Genomic DNA, 24813 nt, shown 5'->3' with positions numbered 1-24813 from the left:
TCACACTTCGGGATAATTTTAGTCAAATGATTAGCATTATATATCTATGCCTAACACTGTGAAGGTTTCGACTACATGCCCGCCCATTCCAGACAAAAAGTACGGACGGGTGGCGCCACAGGGCCACCTTTCAATTGAGGCTGATGATCTACTTGATCTCGCGAATCATTATGACCAGTATCAGTCTCCTTGACCTCTGGGTCCTCAACGACAGCCCCGCCAATGAGATACCCTTTCTTAACCGAAGTCCCAAGTCGTCCGCCTCCTACCAAATCCATCATCGTGATCTCCTCGTCCCATCCGAAATGCACCCCGGCGAAGTGACTGTGGAAACGCAGAGGGTCGCCAGGGTATACGTTGTAGTCGCAACCAAAGCGAAGGCCAGGCATCATATAGTATCCTTTATCGTGCAAGTGCGCAAACAGGGGATAGGATGCGGGGACATCTACGGCAGCCGACGAGTCTAGTCCTGGACGCTGTGAGGGAGGTAAAAGAAAGCTGCTGGTAGTAGGCGTGAGGAAATAGCCCTCAACTTCAACAGGCACCTTGTCAGTTGGTTTAGATATTGTAGGTGTCGAGTCAAAGAGACTGTTGCTCTCATCTGCTTCGATAGGACCATTGATATCATCATTGCTGGGCATGTCTTTTGCCTGCTCTAGATCCGTCTTGCTCTTCTTCTTTTTCTTGGACTTCCCTTGTTGGTTGGGCTTATTCCGATTCTGACTCTCGATTACGGCCATCTGCATCTGCTTACCCTGGGTCTTGAGTGACTGAACATAAGCCCGTCGCGACGGCTCATCTAAAGCCGCCAGTCGGGTTAGGTGGAATGTTGCATCATCAATGACGCAAGCTATCTTCTTTTCGACCAGAACTTGAGCTTCTTCAGGCATGAGTTCTAGTGGGAGTCCCATGAATAGATTCTGTTGAGGGTTCTGGGGGATGGTGCCTACAAAGACGGAGCATATATTGTAGTTTCTGCGTATATACATCACGTCTTCAATGTCGAACAGCAAGTATCTTCCGGCAACCTTCGATATCCTTACCAAAGGACGCTCATTAGATGAGAGTGAAGCCATTGTCATGCTGGCAGTTCCTCCTGTCTGGAAATAAATTAGCTGACCGGCTCTCGTAATCTTTGCGACAGTGCTGTAGAATACAAGGACGAATAATCATGCAACCAGATATAGATGTTATCAACAGAATGTATAGTTCAGTGGATTGACAGATATTGATTTGAGTATAATCATATAAGAAACAGCAAAAATAAAAATCTTTTGTGGTGACTCACCTGTTTGTGTGGTTTGGATGTCGGAGGAAAGGTTGTTTACAGTTTGAGTTTGGAGAAAAAAGTTTTGGGGTGCAGGTGGTGGGGCAACGGAACGGATATGGTATGCAATATTGGGGGTATCGAATTTATTGCGCTATCGCGTATAGATTCCCGTCATAATTAAATTGGCCGATTGACTTCGTCTTAGAAATCCATAGCAGGCTTTCCGGAATCCCCTGGCTTGGGCTCGTTATCTTCACCGTCGGCCGGAGGAAGGTAAAATGGCTTAATTATCAGCCCCTTTGACCGACTAAGGCTGAAAGATTGGTCATCTAATGATGAGTGTGGCCCACCTCCTTTCTCATGAAAAACTGGCAAACTGTGGACTTTGACCAGACCTTGAACTTTCTCGTCATCTTTGCTCCCATTTTTCGAAGATGGTGGAGGTTTATGGATAGTAGTAGATTGTAGTGGTATGAATTCGAGTACACCATCACACAACAATTCCATCCATCGCGAAAGCCCTGTTGTCCGAGGATAAAGGGAGAGGGGCAATGTCAAAAGCATAGTTATATTTTTCGAGTATTGCCTTAGCAGGGCTCTCAGAGCGTGCAAGAACTGAAGGACTTCCTGGGGAAGGGAAGATGAAATCGAATACATGGTCGGGGATAGGAGGTTCGGGATTATCACACGATGAACTGATGTCGGTGGAGAGTTCGCTAGTTTCAACGACAAGTCTCTGATGAAGAGTTTGAGTGGTGAAGTCTGCTGGGCCCTGGGATTTGATATAATCATGGATTGGTAAAAACTGATCTGACCCTTGACGTCACTTGAGGATAACCTTTTGGTAAGGTCGAATGAATGGCAGAAGGGTGCGGTATCACCAGCATTAGAGGCATTCTGAGCTCGTTGCGCTTCTCTATCTTGGATAGATGTCAATTATTCATGAGATCATCTATAGGAAGTTATCTCGTAACATACCTCTTGCGGCTCCTGCAGAGCCTAGACTCTCATATCTCCAAGCGATTTTCATCTTCTCCGCTGAGGATGCTTCTGGCTTACTAGAAGAACTGGACTCGGTTGAGACTCCAGGCAGATCTGCTTGCCATCCTTCGTGTAAACCAAGTACATGAATTTGATGCCCCTGCACCAAGCCTTCAGCTGCATAATACCGAAGAAGCATGCCGGCGAAATCCGTGGTCCCATGTTCCCCAATAAGAAGCGAAGTTCCAAGAGGTATACCTGAGTGGCCTGCTAAGAGATTGTCTAAGGACGCTGTTCCAGACGAAGTCGTCGGTCTGCCATCAAGAGGCGATGGTCGAACACCAGGGATGGGTGCTGTATCAGTTTTCACATGTGCGGCTTGAGCTGAGCTAGAGCTACTGATCACAGAATTCCGTTTCCTGAACGACATAGTCCCTATATGATCTCACACAAGAACATTAAGAATAAGTCGACAGAAATTCAGACAAATCTAGTAAAAAGGGGAGAAGGGGGAATAAATACTTTAATGTTTCTTAAAGAGAGAATGTGAATGTTGAACTTATCATACAGTGAACAGTTCAGGTAGCGGGTAGCGTAGAGAGCAGCAGCCCACCAAACCCCGCCATACTGCACTTTATTGCAGCGATCGTCTTAGCGGGGCAGAGCTTCAAGTGCCCCAGTAAATTTTTAAACAGAACCTCACCGCTTTCAGATGCGCCGTCCATTCCTCACTCAAGAAAGAAACATCCAAGGCTTCGATTACCCTACACATTGTTTCTCGGCATTCCTATACCACGTGCGACTTCGTTGACTTATTTGAAGCCGGCTTTTGTTTGCTCCGATATCTTAAGGCTTAATACCACGTCGATTTCCAGCCAATCTATTCCAGGACTTTACGATAGTTAAGGAGCTGAACAGACGTCAAAGAGCTTCTACGCGCGAAAATGGCGACGGGAGACGCGCAATTGTTCGAGGACACGTTCACCGTGACGGACTTTGACCAGTCCAAGTACGATCGCGTGGGACGTCTGACGGCGAACTCGACCGACAACCAGACCCAGATGACGCTCGACGTCAACATCGAGCTGTTCCCTGTTCTCATCGGCGAGAACCTGCAGGTCGTTCTCGCGACAACACTCGCACTCGACGGCAACCGCGAAAACGAGGAGAGAGGATGGCGCGACGTGCGCGGCGAATCCACGCTCGCCGATATGTACGACTACGTATGCCATGGCAAGATTTACAGATTCGAAGATGGTGTTGAGGGTCAGACTCTGTACGTCATATTATCAAAACTGTTCTATCGCTTTTTTTTTTTTCGAACCGTGTCATCTCCGAGAAAGACAAACAATTATATCAAAATCCCTTGACTAGAAGCCGTGAACTGACGAGATTGAAATAGTCGCGCATACATATCTTTCGGCGGTCTACTGATGATGCTCGAGGGGCCTTACGCGAAATTAACGCCGCTACGCGTTGACAACACCTACCTTCTCGTCAAGAAATGATAATATTACCACCACATGCAATTCGTTACGGGATGCGACAGTCAGTCAGTCTACTGGGGAGGAACGAGAGAGCTGACATCTGCAATATGGGAGAGCCTCGAAGATGGCAGTGCCTGAGGAGGAGGTGAAATGTGCAATTGCTGCGTCTGTCTATATGCAGGCCAATCTATGACCGACTCGAAAATCTTCTGTCTTTGAATCTAGGCATCCACCACACTGTTCATATCACCCATAAATGTACATATCTACGCAACCACAAGCCTGCCAGCTTCCCAGAACATGAGAGAAACATGACGACCCAAGCTAGGAGGCTAGCGTGGCAGCAGCGTCGGCGAGGGCCGCGGCAGGTGTCTCCAGAGACGCCGCGTAAGCTTGATGGGGTCCCGGGAAAGGCAGTTTTCTGTGCAGACGCTGAAGAATCTCGGCGTAGTCGGGCTCGTTCGCGGTCGTGATGATGCCGTGGCGGATGAAGAAATCGACGACGATGAGGGCGCAGTTGGGCTTGAAGTTCCCCTTGGCGAGCTCCCCGCGCATCTCGTCGACCGTCCATAGATAGAACTCGGCCACCTCGCCGTCCTTTGGCGTCGGTCGCTCGTCTGCCGGCAATTCAATGTCGTAAACCCATTGCGTCTCGGGATAGATCTGCCCGGCCTCGCCGCCCGCCCTCTCGTCTGTGATGTAGATGTAGGTGGCCATGCCAGTGAACTTTGCCCGCTCGCGCATCACCTTTTCTGATAGCGATGCTTCCTCGTCTGCCTCCCGCATCATGCACTCAAAGGGGTCCTCGTCCGTCATCAGTCCTCCTGCCACCGTGTTGTCCAGCATTCCTGGATATGTAGATTTGTTCGGCGCCCGTCGCGGCACCCATATGCGCATCCCGTAAGGCGCAGTCTCATCGCGGACATACCCCGTCATATGGACGCCGTATCGCATGACGCCCAGCATGCCTGTTCCACTGCGCTCAGCGCTATACACTACCTCGGTGTCGCTGCCGTACACAGGCCAGCGCTCGTCACGCCAGCCGCGCAGGATGTCGAACACCTCGTTCTCCCGCCAGTACCGCATCACGGCGTCAATGATAGCGGTGCGGTCAGATTCCGTGGGCTGCTCGAAGGCGCGAACTGTCTGGTTCTGCTCATTCACCACGACGGGACCACGGATCGATTCTGGAACTGCGACGAGCCGATTCACCGTCGAGGCTAGCATGTATCCAAGTACGGGCCCGTTGTCGTCTTTCCAGACTAGTTTGTAGATTGTTTGGGCGAGGGCATTGTATGCCTCTGGTTCTTGCTCTTCATAGGGGAAGCTGGCGTGAAATTTTAGTTTATGTTGACTTTCCTCAAATGTAAAGAAGTGAATGTAAACTCACGCATCACCCTCCTTTACTATGTCAAGAAAGCTCATATTTTTCTCCATGGTGCCTAGTTGTAGTTCTCCAGAGGAGGTTCTTCTATCTTGTTGTCTGAAGCGGCGTAAGGTCTGGTGAATCCCGGGTGTTACGGCTGAAGCGGTAGTATATTGCGATTTGGAGAGTTTATACCTCGTCCTTTCGAATAAGAATGTAGGGGTGACTATGTTGGAGTTTAAAGTTTGGGGTGAGCTCGGCTGGTCTCTGTTATACCATCCACTAATCCAACGAGACGGTCCGGATGGAAGTGGAGAGATTTCCCAATGCGAGACACGGTAATTGAAAGCTAGAAACTCCAGGACGTTCCCTCTGACATTTCAGATATCGACCAAGTCTCTTAGGTAATCTTGAGTTCATCTGTGAGACTGCGTGTTTCGCGAAGTTTTGCCCATAACAGCATCAAGTACACCGTCTTGGAACTGTTTGATTCCTTTGTTTACAGATTTATATACGCATAACTTTCTAGGCAACTAAAACTCCGGTCGTCTTCGGAGTTTGGAAATAATCCATTGCTACGTATTCACCCATGCTACTCCAATTTGCATGAGGACTGGGTATGGAACCTTTTAATTCACTTTGATGGTACTATGAGTAGAGTTGCCTGGTGTAATCTGCGGGGCACCGATTTTCCATCCCACTTTCATCGCAATAGCGTACAGGATGGAGTCCAGGTATTTTTACCCGTTGCCCCTCCAAGGGCCCAGGTGACGTCGAAGCTTCTCGACTTGCAAACTAACCTAGGAATGGGGATAAAGCTGCCTAGGTTAGTATTTTCCAGGTCCATGCGACATCGTTGGGGTGGTCATCGCTTTCAGCTGTGGTGAGATGACACGGGATCAACCATGTACGGCATCGACCTTCTTAATTGGATACATCTGCTTGTTCGCTGATACAAATACCATGCTTCTGTATCACTTTTCAGGTTTTGTTTAACTGGATTGGAGTGCGCGGTCAATGGTTGTTTGTCTTGTATGCCAGATAGCAAAAGGTCCAAACCTAAGACAAGAAAAAAGCATTTCGTATAAGTTCCAGTTACATACCTACCTTCGAAACCCAGCAAACAACACACACGAAAGCGCCAACATCGGTTACAAAGTGAGCTTCTAGAAACCAAACATGGCCAACCAACAGCCTCTTTTCGGCCTGCTCCCCGCCGGCCAGCCCTTAATAACAGCGCCCTCCCAACAACCAAACCAGACCTCCTTCCTGTACCTGATCCCTTCCACAACGCCCTCGAACCCGAAGCCGTTCGCGCATCTCGCCGTGTTTCTCCTGCCAGGTATATCGCTCCCCGAGAACACCGCGGCAGCAATCTACATAGCGCAGAACCCATCCGCTTTCGTGCCGAGCTTCGCCGGGTCCGTGGCCGCGAACTTCAAGTTCCTGGGCGGCGTGGGGCCGGGGAAGGAGAGCGCGGTATTCAAGGTCGGGACGAACGCGGGCGCCGAGGGAGGCGTGGTCATAGGCATCGACATCGAGGACGCCGGCAGCGTCGCGGAACGGATACAGCAGCTCCAGCAGCAGTCGCAATCGCAGTCAACGGCATTAGTCCTGGCGAGTGGTAGTAGCGAGACACCCTCTACCCAGGTCCTCGCGCAACGCATTATCCAAAACGCGTTTAATTTCCTCTCCGGGTTCAGCGGGCAGGTCGGACAATCTGGTATTGAGGTCGTCCCGCTCAAGGCATTCCAGGATTGGTGGCGCAAGTTCGAGACGAAGATCAGGAATGATCCTAGTTTTCTCGAGAGGCCGCAGGACTGATTGGTTGATTAATCAACCATTTTCATCTAATTCATCACGCCCAATCTAATCTAATCTGATCATTCCCTGCGCTGTCGTCTGAACAATCAGTTCTACTCATCCATCCATCCATCCATACACATCCACACGGATACAATACCCGACTACCGCGATTGTTCAAATCATGCCTATACCATCAGTATAAGGTCAATCACAAGCAGCTGCTTCTCCCAGAGTGGGTATACTAAACCGAGCTACCAACGATGTAGCAGAACACATGCAACACGGACCAAGAGAAAGAGAGCGAAAGGCACATCTCATTCAATCGAGCTATATAAATCTCACATGTCCCATCCAGTCTCGAGAAAATACCAGCATGTCCTCCAATGATAAACACCTATTTCAATGCTCTCCACTGATCTGAAAGAGAAGAACCGAATCGTGAGCATATGTACACAGGAACATCTACAGTACTTTGTATTTTTACCATCGATTAATCCATCAAACCCCCACGAGTTCTTCCAGGGACTCTTTGGAGAAACAAATAGTTCTATATATTTTCTTAGCCAAAAGAAAGCTCCGAGTTCAATTTGTTACACTTGGATAAAGTCATAATCTTGATAATTTCTTCATATGTTGAAAACAAAGTATTACAGAAGTATCTACGTTGGACACGATTCTGGAGCGTCAGAAGGCGCTTTAGTTCGCGCATGTATTAGTTTACGCACGCGTGTATCACATAGGTATAATGCAAAAATCTCTCAAATCTTGCATGTAGTCATATTATGTATGGATAAAAACCGACGCCAATCCAGAATTGAGCAATGATTCAATTGTCCTCCTACACCAAAATCAAACGGCTCCTATAGGTACCACTTTTAATCGCACACCCAAACTCCAATTCGATTGATGACACTTATCATGCCGTGAAAATAATAATAAAACTCCCCATCAAGCCAAAACCACCAACCGCTCATGTATAGTGTGTGTGCCCAAGAATTAATAGTAAAAATAGAAACCGACAGCGCTTAGTCGGCAAAAATAGATACAGAGAAAGAATCATCTCGTCAACCTCAACTTAGGTTTCCGAAAGCGGGCTTAGTTGCGGACTTTTCAACCGCGTAGGGCTCCCCGTTCGGCTTCTCCTGCCAGCGTTCAACATGTGCGGCACCAACCTCTCCCGGCTTTCCGTTCTAACAACGAGACCACTCCTATCGATTGGGTTGCTAGGCATAGGCATGGCCTTCTTCAGATCATCGAAGGACTCGACATTCAGTTTGGGAGTAGCAAGGCCCGAGGTGCGACCAAATCGAGTCCCTGCACTGCTTTCGGAGTGGTCGTCATCGGAAAAGGCATCTCCCAGCTCGAATTGGTCCAAGTCGCCTTCCTCCATTACCCTCTCGTAGTGGTGACTTCTTTGGCCGAAGAGCTTGCTTCTCAAGGCTGACAGCCCACCTCCTCCTTTCCGGGGACTTCCTGGTCGACGGGGTCGGCGGAGTACATGGTTGATTCGAGTGTATAGTCGCATACGGCGATCTCTTTTCCTGAAGATGAACGCAGTGACAACGAGAATTATAATGAAGATCAAGAAGCCTGAGGCCGATCTAGATTTGGCATGATCGATCAAGTCCTCAGCAGTGTCGGACCAGCCGTCGTCATGGTCAACCACCGAACTCTTGTTATAACTCGAGCCAGCATGTTGAAAGTCTACTGGGATATCTTTCGTGTTGCTCCCAAACCCAACCGGCAGAAGATCGTCCTCTTGAGGCGGGATCTGGCCTGCTGCATAAAGGACCATCTTTCCCAGCGTCCAGCTAATTTCCATGTCGTCAATCTCGTCAGCAGCCTGGAAAGCGTTCAAAAAGCCCTTCTCTTTCGCAGCTTCGCCAATTGTTTTACTGATGTTGATACCTGGAGTAGGTGTGTCATCTAGACCGATCCTCGGCACACCAATACCCTCATGAAGGACGTTAATTAGCCATGAAGCCTTGAAACAAGCCTCCTGTGCCTCCTTAAACGGATCGGTTTTTCTCGCCTCTATGCTCGACTCGATTTTCTGCCATGGCTGGCTGCAGAACTCCATAACCTTCTTTTGATATGTATTAAAATCGTATGCCTGGTCGTCCTCTTTGGTCGCAAAGACACCATGAGTCGTATGCCAGTATTCAGAAACACCCACAAAGTGATTGACATCGAAATCGATCGGCGGTACGTGCTGGCCATTGAACAGACATGGTTCATCCTTACAAGGCATGTCCTTTCCAAGTAAAGGCTTTGTCGTCCGTATACACTCGTCGAATTCGCCGGTCCCAACTAATTGTAATTGCTTCGACGTTCCTTCCACGATATCACCTGTCTCGGTAGTGCGTAAACCTTTGGGTAGACAAGGGTCGGGGACTTCGTGCTCGCCATCAATGAGAATGCTATCAACCAATTGCTCCACGTATCGCGATCGGGCCTGGTTTACACCAAATCCCAGCCATGTGGAGGAAAAGACCTTATACTCGTGGGAAGAACCGTCCATCGTGCGCAGCCGTACCAGTTTGAGATCATTCCCATGTTCTTCCGCAACGGTAGTATTTGGTGCGAATGCAATCTGTGCCGAGGCGCCACCCATGTCGAGAAAACCGTACGTATGATGACCCTTGCCATGAGAATGTCCTTCTGCGTCGTCGAACCCTCCTAGTAAGTAATTGGCAGCTATCCATCCATACAATCCCTCCGTCTCGCCAGGAATGACCTGGATGTGAGCATTGCAGTCAGGGAGAGAGAACGAACTCTCTTGGCGGAAATACGTGCATATCTCGGACAATAGAGTGCGTTGTTGGTCTTTCGGGAGAAGCCGCACGCCAGCTGTGGCCATTAGGTATATGGGGGTATCAGCATGTCTATCGTCGGGTATTTTCTTCTTGGCTTTCTTGATCAGTGTCTCGAGGTGCTCGGGGCCAACATCCTCTGGGTGGTCGCCCCAGGTCGAGACACCAGGCCGAATTTTCTTGGTATAGTAATTTTCCAGGCTAGGGAGGTGATTCAGGTCTTCGATGGATGCATGTTTTATTATTTTCGAGGCGTCTTGCCATCGGTAGATATGGAGACGGGTCCCCGAAGACCCAGCATCCAAAATAACTCCATAACGCCCTAATCGTCGAGAATTCATTCAGTCAGCGACGTGTCCACAGGGTCGCACACCGTAATTGACACTCACACTTCTTCCCCATTGCGAGTCGATGTGATTGTACGAGCTGAGTAGGTTGTGTAGCCGAGTCGAGAGTGCGGGATAGTCGAGCCTACGATAATGATGGGACGTTCTCAAGGGTTATTGTAAGCGGGCGATCAAGCGGGCGACATTCGTCAATCGAATTCTCAGCCAAAGGTTGTAGGCTGGAGCAAGCGCAAGGTGGCGGCAATTGGATGCGATGGAGTGAATACCTAGGATTACGCGTCGGGGGTCAAAAGCTATACATTAATGGTAAAGGGGTATTTTGCGACAGTGAGAAGCGAAGATTTGATAGGTAGCGAGCGAATATTGTCGACAAACAGTGACAGAGATGGCGTAAGTCAGGTTCGCATAGGTACACGTAATGAATTCGTAGTTCCAGGCTGGATCCTGTGGGAATGAGAAACGAGAGACGAGGTGAGATGTGATGCGATGGTGCACCCCCCTCGGTCGACCAAGACAAGACAACCTGACAAGACGAGACGAGACTAAAACTGCTGACTGACTACCTAGGACAAACAGGGCTGTGTCCAGTCGTTGATGGGCAGAAGCACGCAAGCCAGGGCAGAAGAAGAAGACCAGGGCAGACCAGGGGAGGCTTTTGGGAACGGGCCGGGGGCAGACATCCAGGCTTGGTCAGACTTGGTGGTGGCTAAACTTCTTTTTTTGGACGGTCTTATCTACAAAATTCGCCCACTAAGTACTTAGTACAGTGCAGTGCCTCCACTAGACCTACCTCTAACTCTGCTCTAACCTACCTATTAGATTAGTACCTAACTCGCTACCTAACTTAATAGGGGTTGGTCAATCAACCCACTCCTTCTACGCAGTACTGGTACCTCAGCATGTGAAGATGCCCGTATTCTACCGTATTTATGTACTACATAGTATGTACAACACTTCCTTGCTTATGACTGAAATGTGGTGATTTACTCTACAGTAAATTTTGAGTCGATTGTACTATCATCTACCATCAAGACATATCTTAGTAGGTATCGAGCTTTGTTATATCTAGCACTTACCTGAGACGCTCTGGTAATAGGTATTCATTTTCTACTGTAGATTTATCTTAGCATCGCACTGTATTTTAGAGACAAGTGGCGCCATCTGATCCACTCCTGCGTCATTTCGGACCTGAGATAAAGACAATGATTGATTGGCCTTGGCACAACCAAAGGATTTCGAGTCGACACAATCCACCGACTTTGAGCATGGCAGTTTGGGCGCGATAACAAAAGCTTGGTTGGTTACTAGCTGATAGCTAACTGCCAGCTTGAAGCACTCTCGACTATTATAGCCGCCGTTTTGGGCGATCTCGAGGCAATACCGGTATGGTGAGATGTGGATACCTAGTTGATGGCAAGTGAGACGCGCGGTCTTCAACCTACAAATGTCACACTACCGCTTGCACATGGCATCGGTTCAAGTATGGCTGGTTTCAAGTTGTCTCGGTCACTCGTTGCTAATCTGACCGTGCTACCTAAGTACAGCACTGTCTCTCTATCTTCTGAGCAATCTCTAAGTATCTACCTATTTACCATAGGTAGGTAGGTAGTGTATGTAGTTCTGTCTGGATATCCAGACTGTAGACAAGTTGGGATATGAGCACAGAATTTCCCCTCCTCCATTCCTCGTATCTGGGCTTGATGACGCTACCTACTGTACTATGTACGGGCCGAATCACGAGCACGGCGATATGGAGTGCTACATTCATCCATGTAAACACCTCTGTCGAGCAACATCACTACGTAATACCATCATGCAGCAGATCCTTGTACGCACATCCACACCAACAGCCGTTTCCGGAGCACCGCCCGTTCGAATCCGCCAAGCTCTACTAGGTATCTGCTCGCAGATGTTACACCACCTTCGATAGCTGCAGTCTGACTGTAGAATAGATAACATAGATGATGATACGTGATAGTAGATTGCTGTGACGACGATCTTGCCCAACTTCGTTTCCTTTGCAGTAAAGAAGCTCGTGTATCTGTTTCATGCTAATGAAGTGACCGGTTCTACCTTCCGAACAATAAATACTATCATGTATCATCTACCAGTTATGTGTGGTTATCTTTAATAGGATGAATACTGGTGGTCTCTCTGATGCCGCCATAGATACCCAAAAAATGAAGAGCCGGAAAGAGATAGGGCTGACTACATTCCGGCCATTCTCCTACGATAGCTTCATACACGGGTTCGTCAAGTATGAGATTGAACGTGTTACAAATTACATACTTGGGTACTTACTTGACTCACTTGCACTACTCGTGCTACATCCCATGCCAAATGACAATGGATCAAAGTAAACAACTAGATTTGCATGAAGACTCGAGCTGGCCAGAGTTAGTTAGTTACATGTATACTTACTATATGTATATAGTTAACGTTATTACGAAGAAAATAAAAACACTCTACCTTTTTATGGTGGCACGACAGATAGCTCTTGACAGAGATAGACAAGATGGGATTATACTCTCGCATGCCGCTCTAAGATAGTGCACTAGCGAAGAGTAACTCATGCTCGGGTTCATCAAACGAGAGTTTCCATCGATACCGATTAGCAATCAGTCTCCTTTCAGCAATCTCCGCCTCGGCGAACAGGCCGATATCATCAAGCAGATCAACAACGTCGTAGCTGCCGTCCTCTTTCATCGCCCTGTCGCACTTTGTCAGAACATCGATGAATTGACTAACCGATGCATTGAGCGCGAACCTGAAAACGCCCACACATATCTTGGCCCAAGTGGTGATCCACTCGGCATCAACAGATCCTTCTCCAAACCGAAATTCTATCGTGCGCCGTGACGGGATGCTATCAGACCAGTAACAATCGTGGCCCATAATGTGTACCCCGGGTCGTTCTTCTGATGATAGAAGCCTGCTTATCTGACAGGTGGCCGGCTGGGAGTAAACGCGGCCCACGCTCTCAAAAACACTCGGAGCAGGGCCGCGTTCGAGAAGATTATTTACCATGGACATGGGGATACGAGACCCTGTTCGGATGGTCATATCTTGCATTTTTAGATGATCCTCTTTACTTAACTTAGGCATTCGCAGACGCGGGATGTTGCGTTGTCTAGCTGGCTCTAGCGGGGGCTGTAGTGAACTTACCTGTGCCGTCGAGACATGGGGATTTACCTCGTTGGAGACATCTGGGAGAAGGTTTACGCTTCTGCTGGACTTACCTCGCGTGGTAAACGGTTCGAAATGGCCGCTTTCCCTCGTTGCCAAGAAAGCTTCGACAAAGGAAGGATCCTTATGCTGCTCCCTTGCCGACAACGGTTCCTCACCGTGGCGCCGGTCTCTCCCTGTGTAGGACGAACATAGCAAATTTCCTTCCATATACTCTCCATGACCATAAGCAACTTCATGACCCTTTAGCTCCATAGCTCCTGCTCTTCTAGGATATCCTATGGCCGCATAGTCCTGCAGGGGTAGGCAATAATAGTTTCCTCTTCGAATAGGGTCGTGGAGGCTGTATAGAAGAGGTTCGGTGGCGTACACTAGACTAGCAAGTCGACGCATCTGTTCAAGGGATAATAATTCCGATACTGCCCCAACGTGAACGTGTAACCCGCACTTAATATTGACCGAGCATCTGAATCTACTCGTTATTGCTGAGATACCGATGCTGACTGCTTCGAAACTGTTCGGAGACGAGAACTGGACGGGGGTCTTTACCTCTAGACCAACAAGCATGTAGGGACTATTCCCTACCTGACCAACTGATGCGTCAACGTCAACGTCCCATTGACTGTAATCTTGTAAGATGTTACGTGTGGATTCGTCACCGACAGTTGTCACCGACGAGCGAGGGGGTAAAAACTCATCTAATACCTCTTTAACTCGGTCGTTAACATACCTGTGTCGATCTGTGAGGTTTTTGTTGGGGATTCTCAAGACTGGCGGAAGATCTTTGACCCCCTCGTCAGGATCGGCAGCCCCCTGGAAAAGAGTGGCTATAAGGAACTCGATCTCGACACCGAAAGTTGGACGCCCTGGACTAGGCAACGTATTTGTAGACATTTCGAGGGATATGTGACAGGGAGGTAAATACGTCCTTTTCGTTTTCTTGAGATAGCTGGTGATGGAGTATTCCGTATGACGCTCGTGATACAAAATGCTAGTCTCAATTGTGCTTACTTTTATGCTCTTGACGAAGTGGTATCGTCTTAAGTGCTTTGTCAACCTTCCGCAACGTTGACATTGTTCGGCAAAGGCTCAAGGAGGGACCTATTCATGTCAAGCAAGTACCAAACTCTAGGTCAGCATACTTCATTTAGCACAGGTACTGTAACAATGCCTTTGATTCATAGAACACAGAGAAAGAAGCCACCTTTTTGTTAGACAGTTTTGAGTAAGGCTGAATTGTTAGAAAAAATCAAAGGGTTCGATTCCCACCATAAAAGTAAGCTTTGCCAGCTCTACAGGCTCAGCAAATTGGAGTGGCACCAAAACAAAACCCAACTATCTAAAAAATGCATTTTTCCAACGCTAACAACAACGAGAGCGCTCCCCGCCGCTCAGGCTCAGGCTCAGCAAGGAGTCCTGCCACTCGCGGTCTCTTCATACCAGCATATCGAGAACCCGAGCATTACGCACTACGGCAACGGCCAAGTAATCCTCCCCTAACACTTCCCAGCATCAGACAACGGTCGACTGGAGCCCCGCAAGTAATTGTACGCTTTTACCACTGTGAGAACTTCAATTTCGGCAACGCAACCCTCACCTCGCCTGATGTACGCTCCCTCCTGAGCGAGGCAGTGGCTTTCCTAGGTGAGTGTCAGATTATGGATACGCCTGAGACCTCGCTCCCTCCTCGGCTGAACCCGGCGTACCGAGGCCTTACTCTTCAGGGCTCTCACGGGGGATATCACCTCCATTACCCTGATCATGCTGGGGCTCGACCCTATCATGGGGATGTTGCTGAGGATTGGAATCGTGTTATGAGTGATCACGCGCGAGATTTTCCTACTACTGCTTTACTTGTTGGTGTTGGCCTTGGACAGCCGGGTCGCAAATGTTGCTTAAGACAGTAGGATCTTTCATCGTATGCCGAGTATCGTAGATGTTCGTAGTTATGATGCAGATGATGAATTTAATGTAGAAAAATAATGATAAGGCAATGGCCTATATTCTAACTGTATTTCATTCCTCCTGCCCAAGGATCACGAGGCCCAAGTTGCTCGTCCCCTTTTCAGTTCTATCAAAGCAGCTAGTTACCTATGCAATTGGCTATGTAGGCAGGTCTTACTGGATGAAGGTAGGTAGGTAGGTACTTATTGGGCGCCTTCTTGTTTCCATGTTATTCATCTTATTGTGTTTTGGCAGTTGCAGTGGGATGACATTGCCCTGGCTGGGGTGTGACTTCCTCGTCATCTGGTAGACTTACACGCACAAGGCAAGTGCCGGCAAGTACTTACCTACCTACATAGTGTACCTACATACCTATGCACTTGCTTCCGAACATGGCCCCTAGGATGAGAAGATAGTTTTCCACTATTTACCCTTTCCTCTCTCAGTTCATCTTCCTCTCCATTCTCACCCCAAAGCTGTCTACCTCCTCTAATTTGATTTGAGGCGGCCCTTACGATTCTCTCCATGCTAGAGGTGATCCCACGGTCTTTGGTGATCCCTCTCGCCTGAAATGCGTTCTTTGTCCGAGATATACCGCGCTGTCCGTGGATCCCTACCTTCGAGGTGATCTCACATTATGGCAATCCACGTGTTCCCGAGGCGATCCCTTTTAAGGTGATCCAACTGCTCTTGGTGATCGATCCCAACTCACAGGTGATCTTCCCACTGCCACTCGATGAGCTAAAGCGGTCCCTCTTTCACCGAGGTGATCACAACCTTTGGTAAGTCGGCCTCATTACTTATGAATGCTTAATACATGCTGATCTGTGCAAGGCTCCTGCACCTTCGACCTCGCATTCAATGACATCGCCAACGATACTTTATCTGGTAATCACTAAGCATGCCATGCGCCAAAGCACTATCCTTAGGTGATCCCGCAACTTTGGGCGATTGTCCTACCAGTGACATAACTCAGAAATCATGGGGCGATCAGTCTGCATCCCCATTCTTGGGTGATCATCTAGTTAACACGACAATTCGCCTCTTATTGGTATCTCAGCCTGCGCCGCTCAGTCTATCTCATCAGAGCGATACTATTCCAAGGTGTGTACTCTGATTGAGTCAAGCTGCTGATGATCTCGTAAGTATCTCTATTCGGACTTGATTCGGTACTATTGAATCTCTGCTCACAGTCACTATAGTTTCGCAACGAAACACAAGCGGGCGTTCCTGCGTCCAGCGATGCTTCGGTAAGTCTTTATACTTCATCGCTCCATTCTTTATTGTTTCTAATGCGAGTGTACTCAGTTTCGAAGAGCCTTCGATTGACCTTCCCCTCGTCTTCGATTCGAAGAGACTTAGTTGATCTGCCTGCACGAGTTACGGCCACCTGTCTCGAACTGATGATGATGGGATGCGTAAATCTGCACGATGTCGTTAGTTGTCAATGCACAGCATCCCTGACGTGAACTGTTACGCGCTGAAGCAATTGAGATGGCGGCATTAGTCTTTAGAGCACATAGTTTTGTGTATAGGGACCCGTATAGAGGGACCTGTATGCCTGAGGGACCTAAGTATATAAAGGGACCTAAGCTAAAACTTCGTCGCGCTCCCATTGGTGATTCCAGATACATGATACGGAGATGTAAACAGTAATTAGAACTTTAACCTATGAAGACGCTATGATCTTAACAGCTACACAGCGATGCTCCATTGTCTATGTTGAATCATTGTCTTAAGACTCTGGAGTAGGGTGTACTTGGAAGAGGCCGGCTCAGGTGTAAAGCCGCGTGAGTTTAAATGCTCGAACATGAGCCAGCTTGACAATACGCAGGAAAGTAGATGCTAGTCAAAGGAATTCTCATAGATATCATGTCTCAATCTAATGTTACCACGTGTGTGGACAAAGGATAAACGAGACGAGACACGCTGAAAACGATCAGGGGTACATGGATTTCCAACAACAAAGCAATTTATGCTATCAATAGCTAGAATAAGTGTAGGTCGACTCACCAATGGGATTTGTACTTCATGAATTTAGTAGGTGAATAATCTAGGAATGTTGGCAAATGGTATGATTGAATGGAAGACATAGTGATTCTCGAACCACCAATGCCACAACGAGCAACAAGATAGCGAACATGGAAATCGATGGGGCGTCGAAGGTGTCGGGACAGGCAATCAAAGGTGCCGAGTACATTAAAGATTTCTTCGGGACAAGACCTGACAGGGAATTTATATTTGAGCGCATTATATCCCAAGGATCGGTCTGTAACTATCTATTACTCTCATTATTGACTCTTTTTCCAGCCCAGCCTTTCCTTATATTTGAGATGACGTAGCTGATAGTTATAATCGCAGTGGGGGTTTACTGTCCAGATGATGATGAAATCGAACGAAACGCCCGAGACCATTTCCCCAAGCCCTTTAAGCCAAGCGCTTGGGCTTCAGCCGCTCACCCTTCAACCACCTGCTCCTCCACGACCATTCAGTTCTATGAGTCGAGGTGGACCGTCCTTCGGGTCTCAATTCCAGATACCCCGTGGATCCCAACATACAACTAGGTTCGTCATGAAACGTTCGTTGACCGAGGCAGGGGAGAGCAACATAACGAAAGAGATTGATCTACTAAATGTACGTAGAGTTTACGCTTGTCGGCTACTTGCGTTGTTATCTTGAGTGAACTAACTCCGGACGCAGCGGCTCCGTGGATCTATGCACATCGCACAGCCTTCTCACGTAATTGATAACCCTAGATGGAATAGTATCTTGCCATTTCTGAACGGGCCGACGCTGGTTATGGATTGGATCGAGAATGGTCTTTTATGGACTTTCTACGAGCGACGGGCCCAAGTAGACGAGCCTCTGCCCAATAGGCTGCTTTGGGCTTTATTCCTTTGCTGTAAGTATATCGGCAAAGAATGGGGATATCATCAAGTTAACCAGAGGGGTTAAGTATGTAGAATGGTCGTCGCATTGACTTGGCCGCCGAGAGATCTCGGGTTAGAGATACACGGCGGCCTCAGTATAGAGGGTATACCACCGCGTAATCTGAGAGGCGAGCGACCGCCGAAAGCACGTTTGCTCCATGGAGATTTTCATGGTCAGAATAGTAGGTCACCCAAGAAGAATCTTCTTGAAATAGAATACTGATGCTGACTGGTATTTCATCCGCATAGTCATGATTGATCAACTGGAACCGTATGAACACAATAGTGTCCCGGTACTCAAGCTGATAGATTTTGGCTTATCCAGAGACTTACCTGCAAGACCGAAGTGAGTTCTCCCTCAATACTGTTATTTCAATTCAACTGCCACTAAATACTTAACAGCGAGCCGAAAGATATTGTCATGAAGACTAATATCCGTGCGATCGGCGAAGTGATGCTTGGGTTAATCAGGGGCAACGTGAAAGGGGGCCCAGGAATGATGGAAATCACATACAAGGGTGAAACGAAAAGAATCAACTCTTTCGCAACTGATCTGGACCGATTAAGCAACAAATACCGTGCACCAGCAATCATGGTAGCTAAACACCAAGATAGGATAGCCAACCTAGACCCGGATATCAGGAGTTTAGTTGCCTCATGCGTTGCTGTCGGATTGGATGACAGACCGGATATAGAGGATCTACTAAATATAGTAGAGAGGAATGCCAAGAACAAAACACCAAACGACTATACTACCTACAAGTATTCCGCCAATGAAACCGACGCAGCTATTAAGAAGATTATAGATGCTCAAATATTTGGCGCAAGTGGAGTGGTCACGATCTGAATCCTAGCAGTATAACGAGCCCAGGGGTATTTAATGTCAATTGAAGAGGGTAATTATGAGGTTTACGAAGTCGTCATGCTCCTAGAAACGAAGGGAACCAACACGATAGAAACAAGGAGACCATTGTGATTGATAGCTATGAGTTCCTGCATTTGAGTACATGTAACCAACTCGGAATCCCCAAAGTCTCTGTTCCTCCTAGCTGACTCCCTCATTCTGAACCCCTGAGCCAAATCACAAGCTTTGAATACTCTGAACGAGTTACTCAGGTCAAGCGGCTCTACTTCTTTCCCTGGTTGGAACTTGTGCTGGAGCCACCGCTCTGGCCGCTGCTGGAGGTGATGCCGGCGCTCTCGTTCCGAGCTGCGGCGCCCTGGGCTCGAGCGGCAAAACCGCCAGACGACATATCACCGCCACCGCGTGCCTGTAATTGGTCAGAACAGCCTTGGACAAGAGAGGTATGGGACAATGGCTCCTGGGAGACGAACTTGGCCAGATTGGATGCGGGCAGCATCATCACTCGTCATGGGCGTTCCTTTCTCCTGATTTCCAGACATGATTGGAAAGTAATTGATGTGAGGCTGTTGCCTTGGAATGTATGAGGTTTGTTGAAGAATTGAACTTGATAAGTAGTGTTTGATCGAGGCTGGAGATGTGAAAATTCTACGAGACTGAAGATGGTGGGCGAGTCCATCTATTTATGAAGTTTCCCCCTCACTTGGTTGAATCCGTATTTTCTAGTCCACCCTGTAGAATTCCAACAGCAAGCTGGCTCGAAGTGTGTGGCGGACACACATCATCTCACCCGACCCCAAGTCTACCAAATCTATACTTCCAGGGCAAATGAATTCCATGTGTTCATGCTGGCGTGACTGACGAATTGTGACACGTAACACAAAGTATTCCAATCACTACCGGTGTGTGACGACACGTCTCTCAGGGTACAGCGGTCGGAAGTTGTAAACCATGAAATAAGATTACGGATAGCCGCGATCAGATACCCTAGACATCGGATATGATCTCACGCTCTGTGCTCAATGATTGGCAACCCAAGCGGCATGAGAAGATGAAGAATGGATATACACATATAATCCGTGCTGATTTGATCAATCATGAAGAATTCGGGTGATTCAGAGTGCAGATAGCCCGCGGAATTACACTGATGCTTAGATGCAAGCAACAGACCGACTAAGCGCTGAAAGATTTCACGAATATGTGATGTAGTTACCCATAGATGATCTGATAGATGGATGCGAGTCCGGTGACTCCCGGTCTTTGTCTTCAGGGGTAGCTGCATATCATCGTGTGTTCTGGATGCCTCTCGCCCGCTCACAAAACCATTGATACAATTCATAGGACTAACATATCCGACACTCACTACCTAGACCCCTTCCGACTCAATATAAACATACGGCAGTCGTACTGATGCGGTGTCGGCGTCGGGTTACCTTAGATGGCTCGCTGCCGAGGTGAGCGGCTATGTGCGTCCGTTGTACGCACTTATCGGGCTACACAGGCACCACCGTCAAAGAGTTGCATTTCCTAACACCGGTTATGTCTGCAGTGCATGGGTAGTCTTTTGTTGCTACTGATGAGCTACCTCAGGGGACTCGTATTAAGGAGCGAGTGGGCAGCGTCTGGCCAGCGAAACGTGCCCGGGTGTGAGTTGGTCAGTAGCATGTAAGCACGATCGCTTTGCAGCTGTTTAACCCAATGCGCCTCTCAACTTAGTTGATCTACATTTCATATGATAAGATTTCTTGCGCTTATGTGCAAGAAGCTCTGTTGTGAAGATACCGCCTCATAGATCTAAGGGGCAAAGCACCTACTGTATCTTCTGGGTAGTTCCAATGTAGCTGAATGTATTTTGCAGATAGGGGTCATGGCGAACTCTGTGGGCAAGGTGCGGTCGTAAAAGAAGCCACCAATGTTTATTATACAGCGAGATAATGCGCCCAGAGGACAAAATATTATGTAAAGGATATGTACTAGGAGACAAACTAGGCCCAAATCACCACGCAGCTAGATTCAAATATGTGTCAACTCCTAACTCGCAACAAACACCAATTTACCTGCCAAGAATAGCGCTGGTGTTGAGGCCAATCTACATGAGACTTCATTTACATTGTCAGGGGCTATAGTCAAAATTTATCTCTCGAACGTCAAAAACGACGCCTTTAGACGTTCTAGCAGTCTAACGGTTATTATATAGCCCACCTGCGTTCAGCATTATCCTAGGGGTGGCTATACATACGGGTGTTAGGAAGGCTGTATGAAGTATAATACAGTAACACTCTCTCTGTATCACAAATTCTAAAGGGGCCAGAAGTCTGAAGGCATTCGGGCTTCTTCTGGCTATATGCAAGGAATCTATTTGTTCTCCCGTCTCTAAAGCCTAACAACTGGAGTTACCCCCTTAGAAAGGCTAGGGATCAATTGAGTACTTTAGTGAGTCCTATATTACCTGCTGCTTGCCTACTTGACTGTGAGTAGCCTTTCAGTCACTTTGGGCTACCCTTAAATGACATACATAATAGAACTGGCGTTTTATATCTTTTAAGAAACATATTGTTATTGGTATTTAGAACTAAGCGCTGATGTTACAAGATATATTCAGCGTTTGGCCAGCTCGTCATTGGCAGTATCACTTGACGCTCATTACACCCCTTTATAGATGTACATATCGTCATCAGAGTCTGACTCTTGCTTAATATACTCGTCCTCTTCTCCAGCATCATCATTGTTCTCAGAAGAATGCAGTTCAGGAGCTGGAGGAGGCAGTCGGTTGACTCGAGAAGTTGGAAGAGGAATTTGGGGGACAGAAGAGGCTGGGAGGACCTGACCAAGTGGATGGTTTAGAGAATTTGAAGGAACGGAAGGGTCCCCTGGAACTGTGTCGGCTGGGGATGAGCGACCTGGAGCGGGCGGAGAGAGAATTGGTTGTCGACGTGATGGTGCTGGTAACCGAGCTAATATCGCGTTAGCTTTGCTCAAGCCTCTACGAGTATCTCGGATTTTGTTCTCAACCTTTCGCATGATTATATCATGCACCTGTTCACCCTGCGCGTTTCTTATGCCTTTGAAACCATCTAGACCTAGCTCTACTAGTAGCTGAGGCATGTGCTCGTGCTTGTCTAGTGAGGCAGGGTAGGCTAGGGCGTGGGCATCAAATATGGCTTCCTGTGCCGGAGTCCATTTGAAAAGGGGTCTCCTGCTGGTAATAGTACCGGCAGGCACACCGAAGATGAGTGAATCCGCTGTCTGTTGATTGCTGGCCATTTCAGGTAAGTAGAAACAGTAGTCGAAAATTATCCTCTTATTGCTTCGATATTTTAGCAATGGGATGTTGAGATTGGTGAAAGGTTGAGTTCGGGGCATTGTAGCGGGATATTTATAATAATTCGTAATCTATACTGTTGTTCTTTAACAATAATCTTGATATTATACAAGATTATTGACAGACTACCGAGAAGTGGAACAATAACTATGTTCACAAAGACTTGTCTTAACGATCATGGATAGGGACTTGGGTTTTAAGTTCATAGTAGATAGAGTGGATGTTAGATTTTACTCACGGGCTCTGAAATTGTCCAAAGACAAGACACCTTTCAGTAAGCTTGGACACTTAAACTGAAAAATCTATATCGAGTCGCGGACCAATCTTGGATTATGTAAGAGTTCCATCTAGATATCAATCACCTCAAGACGTTATATCATAGATAGTGTCTTGGAATTATCGTCGAATGGTACAACTAAGTAGAGTCCGAACGTATTATTTCAAATGGGGTCCTGTATAACAAGGGCGGAGATACTGGGCTTGGAACTTGAGCAATTCAGATTATAATGAACAACTAGGGCTGCATGAGTCCTTAAACCAACTTCTTATTGGCTGTTGGTGGCTTGACTCGACTCTATATACAACTGGTCTGCCAGCCCAGACCGCCTAGGTCTCTGGGGCCTGTTTCAAGAAGAAGTCTGTATAACCTCACTTTCCAATATTGCCTGCATGTCTCTGTAATATCATGAACAGCCTGCAATGGCCTTTCGTACGGCCGAAGTGCAAGGCGAACTGCATATTCAGCTGGCACAGCGTTTGTGTGTGTGACATTCTGGGTCTGCTTGACGTGATTCAGGTTCCTTATTCATATTTACGAGCTTGAACTGATGGTAACACTGAAGTGGAGACGACAACTTGAGTTGTAGGATCAGTTTGGATATCTTATACCATACCTTTTATAAGGGCAAAGAAAAAGATTTCTATATAGTAGCAGCCCTTAGTGAGTCGATCAGGGCTCCTTTTTAAGAAGTGTAAACAGTGCAGCCATGGGGATACTATATGATATACATTTATTATCATCGTACAAAAGCTTTAAAGCGTTCGTGCCTGAGGTAAGGCTATATATGGAGAGTCTTCTGGTAGAATACTTTACATCCCAATGCCTGAGACCCTTTGTCAGAAAGGCTATATAAGGTATACAGTAAGACTCTCATTGTGGCACAAGGTCTTAAGTGGTCAGGAGTCTGATGATATTTAGACTTCTCTGGCTATATACAATGTGTCTCTTTGTTCTTCCCTCTCTAGACCCCTGACGCCCTTTCTCAATAATGTGGCAGCGTGGCTGTAAAATTCTAATAACAAAAATCACGTTTTAAGTGAAACTTATTTTATTGCTTAGTAATTATGACAACAAGAATTTTCCTTGATACTCAATATGGCATTGTAGGCAGTAGTATTGCATCTCTCAAAACTTCATGTTTAGGCGTAATCGACACATATTAAGAGCTATCCTTCTCGTAATAACAACACGAGTGACGGCCGCGTTGAGGGCTCAATTGCTAGTTCTCGGCAGTCACATGATGTGTAGTGCCGATTGATCTCGACTCGACGCTCGGCCCCGTTTTCGTAATGGCGTCTTTCTACAGATATATGCTTCTAAGCACCAATATTTGCTCTTCAAGGCATCCCAGAATTATTGTGATCGGAGGCAAATGTCCATTAGATGAAATCGCACGTGTTTTTCGTGAATTCACACCAAGTCATTAGTCGAAATGGGGAGGTAGGAATGTAGCGTGCTCGCTGAAGGATAGCGGACTTGAAATAAGGGACTGAAGGTAAGAGACAAGACCATGCCGCAGAGCTCGAACCCGGACCTAGTCGCTGGGGTGGGCGTTCTATCCCAGCGTGTGGAATTGTAGGAGAGCCCTCAGGCAAGGCAGAGAAGCCGGCATAACCCAAGGAGACCAGCGGCTGGAACAGACCAGGCAAGAAGCCACCAAGCTAGGGCACGGGCTCAATTGCTTTTATTAGAGAAATTGTGAGGGGATAGGTAGCATTGAAGCCTTTGAGAGTGGCGTACGAGGGCTTACGAAGTAGGAGCAAGTGTTTCCAACGTTGAAAATACCATTTGGGAGGACGTACAAGATCACCGCCGCTTGTAGATATAGTGACATCGAATTCGACAGAGCTTGCTCATCAATTAGAGACTAAACTAGCATTAGAAATACTGGCCGGCCAATTTTTGAATAAAAGAATTCATAAATAAATTCAAAGTACTTGATAAGCATGCTCAGCATCCCAATTGCCCTACACCAGATCCATCAGCTACCCTAATTTTCTCCCTAGTAACAGCTACTGCGCAACCCTCTCGCATCTATTCGGCAGTTCTGATTGGGTGAATGCTATCATCTGCAACTGTCTCCAAAAAGCTTGAGGTGGCGTAGGTCGGCTTTGAACATGGGGGGGGGGGGGGGGGGGGGGGGGGGGGGTTGGTGGGGGGGGGGGTGGGGGGGTGGGCGGTAAATTTTTTTGAAAATAAAATTGGGGGAGGGGTTAAAA

The 24813-nt window shown here is 47.5% G+C and overlaps 11 protein-coding genes across 11 annotated transcripts; 4 read left to right on the top strand and 7 right to left on the bottom strand.

The window, feature by feature from the left end:
* Window positions 1-16: 16 nt before the first annotated feature.
* F5B22DRAFT_619824 (SEN34 subunit of tRNA-splicing endonuclease) lies at window positions 17-1301 on the bottom strand. Its single transcript, XM_047975802.1, has one exon. It carries the CDS (start codon window positions 1080-1082, stop codon window positions 72-74), a length of 1011 nt encoding a protein of 336 aa, XP_047827624.1. The 5' UTR covers window positions 1083-1301; the 3' UTR covers window positions 17-71.
* F5B22DRAFT_386410 (Elongator complex protein 4) lies at window positions 1277-2839 on the bottom strand. The gene is made up of 2 exons (XM_047971345.1): window positions 2249-2839; window positions 1277-2190 (listed from the first exon to the last, which is right to left on the bottom strand). Exons 1-2 carry the CDS (start codon window positions 2679-2681, stop codon window positions 1472-1474), a joined length of 1152 nt encoding a protein of 383 aa, XP_047827623.1. The 5' UTR covers window positions 2682-2839; the 3' UTR covers window positions 1277-1471.
* A 356-nt stretch (window positions 2840-3195) lies between these two features.
* On the top strand, window positions 3196-3759 carry F5B22DRAFT_638538 (DNA-directed RNA polymerases and 3 polypeptide; the record flags this gene model as incomplete). Its single annotated transcript, XM_047977599.1, has 2 exons — window positions 3196-3527; window positions 3654-3759. The coding sequence occupies 2 exons, from the start codon at window positions 3196-3198 to the stop codon at window positions 3757-3759; spliced, it is 438 nt and encodes a 145-aa protein (XP_047827622.1).
* Window positions 3760-3841: 82 nt separating this feature from the next.
* F5B22DRAFT_386370 (NUDIX hydrolase domain-like protein) lies at window positions 3842-5764 on the bottom strand. Its single transcript, XM_047971343.1, has 2 exons — window positions 5129-5764; window positions 3842-5065 (listed from the first exon to the last, which is right to left on the bottom strand). The coding sequence occupies exons 1-2, from the start codon at window positions 5173-5175 to the stop codon at window positions 4063-4065; spliced, it is 1050 nt and encodes a 349-aa protein (XP_047827621.1). The 5' UTR covers window positions 5176-5764; the 3' UTR covers window positions 3842-4062.
* Window positions 5765-5776: 12 nt separating this feature from the next.
* On the top strand, window positions 5777-7120 carry F5B22DRAFT_386375 (uncharacterized protein). Its single transcript, XM_047971344.1, has 2 exons — window positions 5777-5838; window positions 5923-7120. Exon 2 carries the CDS (start codon window positions 6284-6286, stop codon window positions 6926-6928), a length of 645 nt encoding a protein of 214 aa, XP_047827620.1. The 5' UTR covers window positions 5777-5838; window positions 5923-6283; the 3' UTR covers window positions 6929-7120.
* A 543-nt stretch (window positions 7121-7663) lies between these two features.
* On the bottom strand, window positions 7664-10756 carry F5B22DRAFT_619818 (golgi apyrase). Its single transcript, XM_047975801.1, has 2 exons — window positions 10113-10756; window positions 7664-10045 (listed from the first exon to the last, which is right to left on the bottom strand). Exons 1-2 carry the CDS (start codon window positions 10123-10125, stop codon window positions 7986-7988), a joined length of 2073 nt encoding a protein of 690 aa, XP_047827619.1. The 5' UTR covers window positions 10126-10756; the 3' UTR covers window positions 7664-7985.
* Window positions 10757-12520: 1764 nt separating this feature from the next.
* Window positions 12521-14268, bottom strand: F5B22DRAFT_386358 (uncharacterized protein). Its single transcript, XM_047971342.1, has 2 exons — window positions 13806-14268; window positions 12521-13722 (listed from the first exon to the last, which is right to left on the bottom strand). Exon 2 carries the CDS (start codon window positions 13647-13649, stop codon window positions 12612-12614), a length of 1038 nt encoding a protein of 345 aa, XP_047827618.1. The 5' UTR covers window positions 13650-13722; window positions 13806-14268; the 3' UTR covers window positions 12521-12611.
* A 334-nt stretch (window positions 14269-14602) lies between these two features.
* Window positions 14603-15270, top strand: F5B22DRAFT_658967 (uncharacterized protein; the record flags this gene model as incomplete). The annotated part of the gene is made up of 1 exon (XM_047980162.1): window positions 14603-15270. One exon carries the CDS (start codon window positions 14603-14605, stop codon window positions 15161-15163), a length of 561 nt encoding a protein of 186 aa, XP_047827617.1. The 3' UTR covers window positions 15164-15270.
* Window positions 15271-17341: 2071 nt separating this feature from the next.
* F5B22DRAFT_649743 (uncharacterized protein) lies at window positions 17342-18977 on the top strand (the record flags this gene model as incomplete). Its single annotated transcript, XM_047979220.1, has 6 exons — window positions 17342-17467; window positions 17562-17834; window positions 17901-18102; window positions 18157-18312; window positions 18380-18476; window positions 18533-18977. The coding sequence occupies 6 exons, from the start codon at window positions 17342-17344 to the stop codon at window positions 18975-18977; spliced, it is 1299 nt and encodes a 432-aa protein (XP_047827616.1).
* Window positions 18978-19257: 280 nt separating this feature from the next.
* F5B22DRAFT_649742 (uncharacterized protein) lies at window positions 19258-19534 on the bottom strand (the record flags this gene model as incomplete). Its single annotated transcript, XM_047979219.1, has 2 exons — window positions 19258-19401; window positions 19466-19534. 2 exons carry the CDS (start codon window positions 19532-19534, stop codon window positions 19258-19260), a joined length of 213 nt encoding a protein of 70 aa, XP_047827615.1.
* Window positions 19535-21635: 2101 nt separating this feature from the next.
* On the bottom strand, window positions 21636-22256 carry F5B22DRAFT_649741 (uncharacterized protein; the record flags this gene model as incomplete). Its single annotated transcript, XM_047979218.1, has 1 exon — window positions 21636-22256. One exon carries the CDS (start codon window positions 22254-22256, stop codon window positions 21636-21638), a length of 621 nt encoding a protein of 206 aa, XP_047827614.1.
* Window positions 22257-24813: the final 2557 nt, after the last annotated feature.

Source organism: Xylaria bambusicola, assembly GCF_022495145.1.
Source record: "Xylaria bambusicola strain CBS 139988 unplaced genomic scaffold F5B22scaffold_46, whole genome shotgun sequence".
Classification (NCBI taxonomy): Eukaryota; Fungi; Ascomycota; class Sordariomycetes; order Xylariales; family Xylariaceae; genus Xylaria; species Xylaria bambusicola.
The sequence above is the reverse complement of the archived record's forward strand: the minus strand, read 5'-3'. Positions and strand labels throughout refer to the sequence as shown.

Coding starts and splice junctions, on each gene's coding strand:
- F5B22DRAFT_619824 (XM_047975802.1), bottom strand. CDS start 1,082: ATGACAATGGCTTCACTCTCATCTAATGAGCGTCCTTTGGTAAGGATA.
- F5B22DRAFT_386410 (XM_047971345.1), bottom strand. CDS start 2,681: ATGTCGTTCAGGAAACGGAATTCTGTGATCAGTAGCTCTAGCTCAGCT. Junction 2,191..2,248: donor CTCTGCAGGAGCCGCAAGAG/GTATGTTACGAG, acceptor CATCTATCCAAG/ATAGAGAAGCGCAACGAGCT.
- F5B22DRAFT_386370 (XM_047971343.1), bottom strand. CDS start 5,175: ATGGAGAAAAATATGAGCTTTCTTGACATAGTAAAGGAGGGTGATGC. Junction 5,066..5,128: donor ATAGTAAAGGAGGGTGATGC/GTGAGTTTACAT, acceptor ATTTCACGCCAG/CTTCCCCTATGAAGAGCAAG.
- F5B22DRAFT_386375 (XM_047971344.1), top strand. CDS start 6,284: ATGGCCAACCAACAGCCTCTTTTCGGCCTGCTCCCCGCCGGCCAGCCC.
- F5B22DRAFT_386358 (XM_047971342.1), bottom strand. CDS start 13,649: ATGCGTCGACTTGCTAGTCTAGTGTACGCCACCGAACCTCTTCTATAC.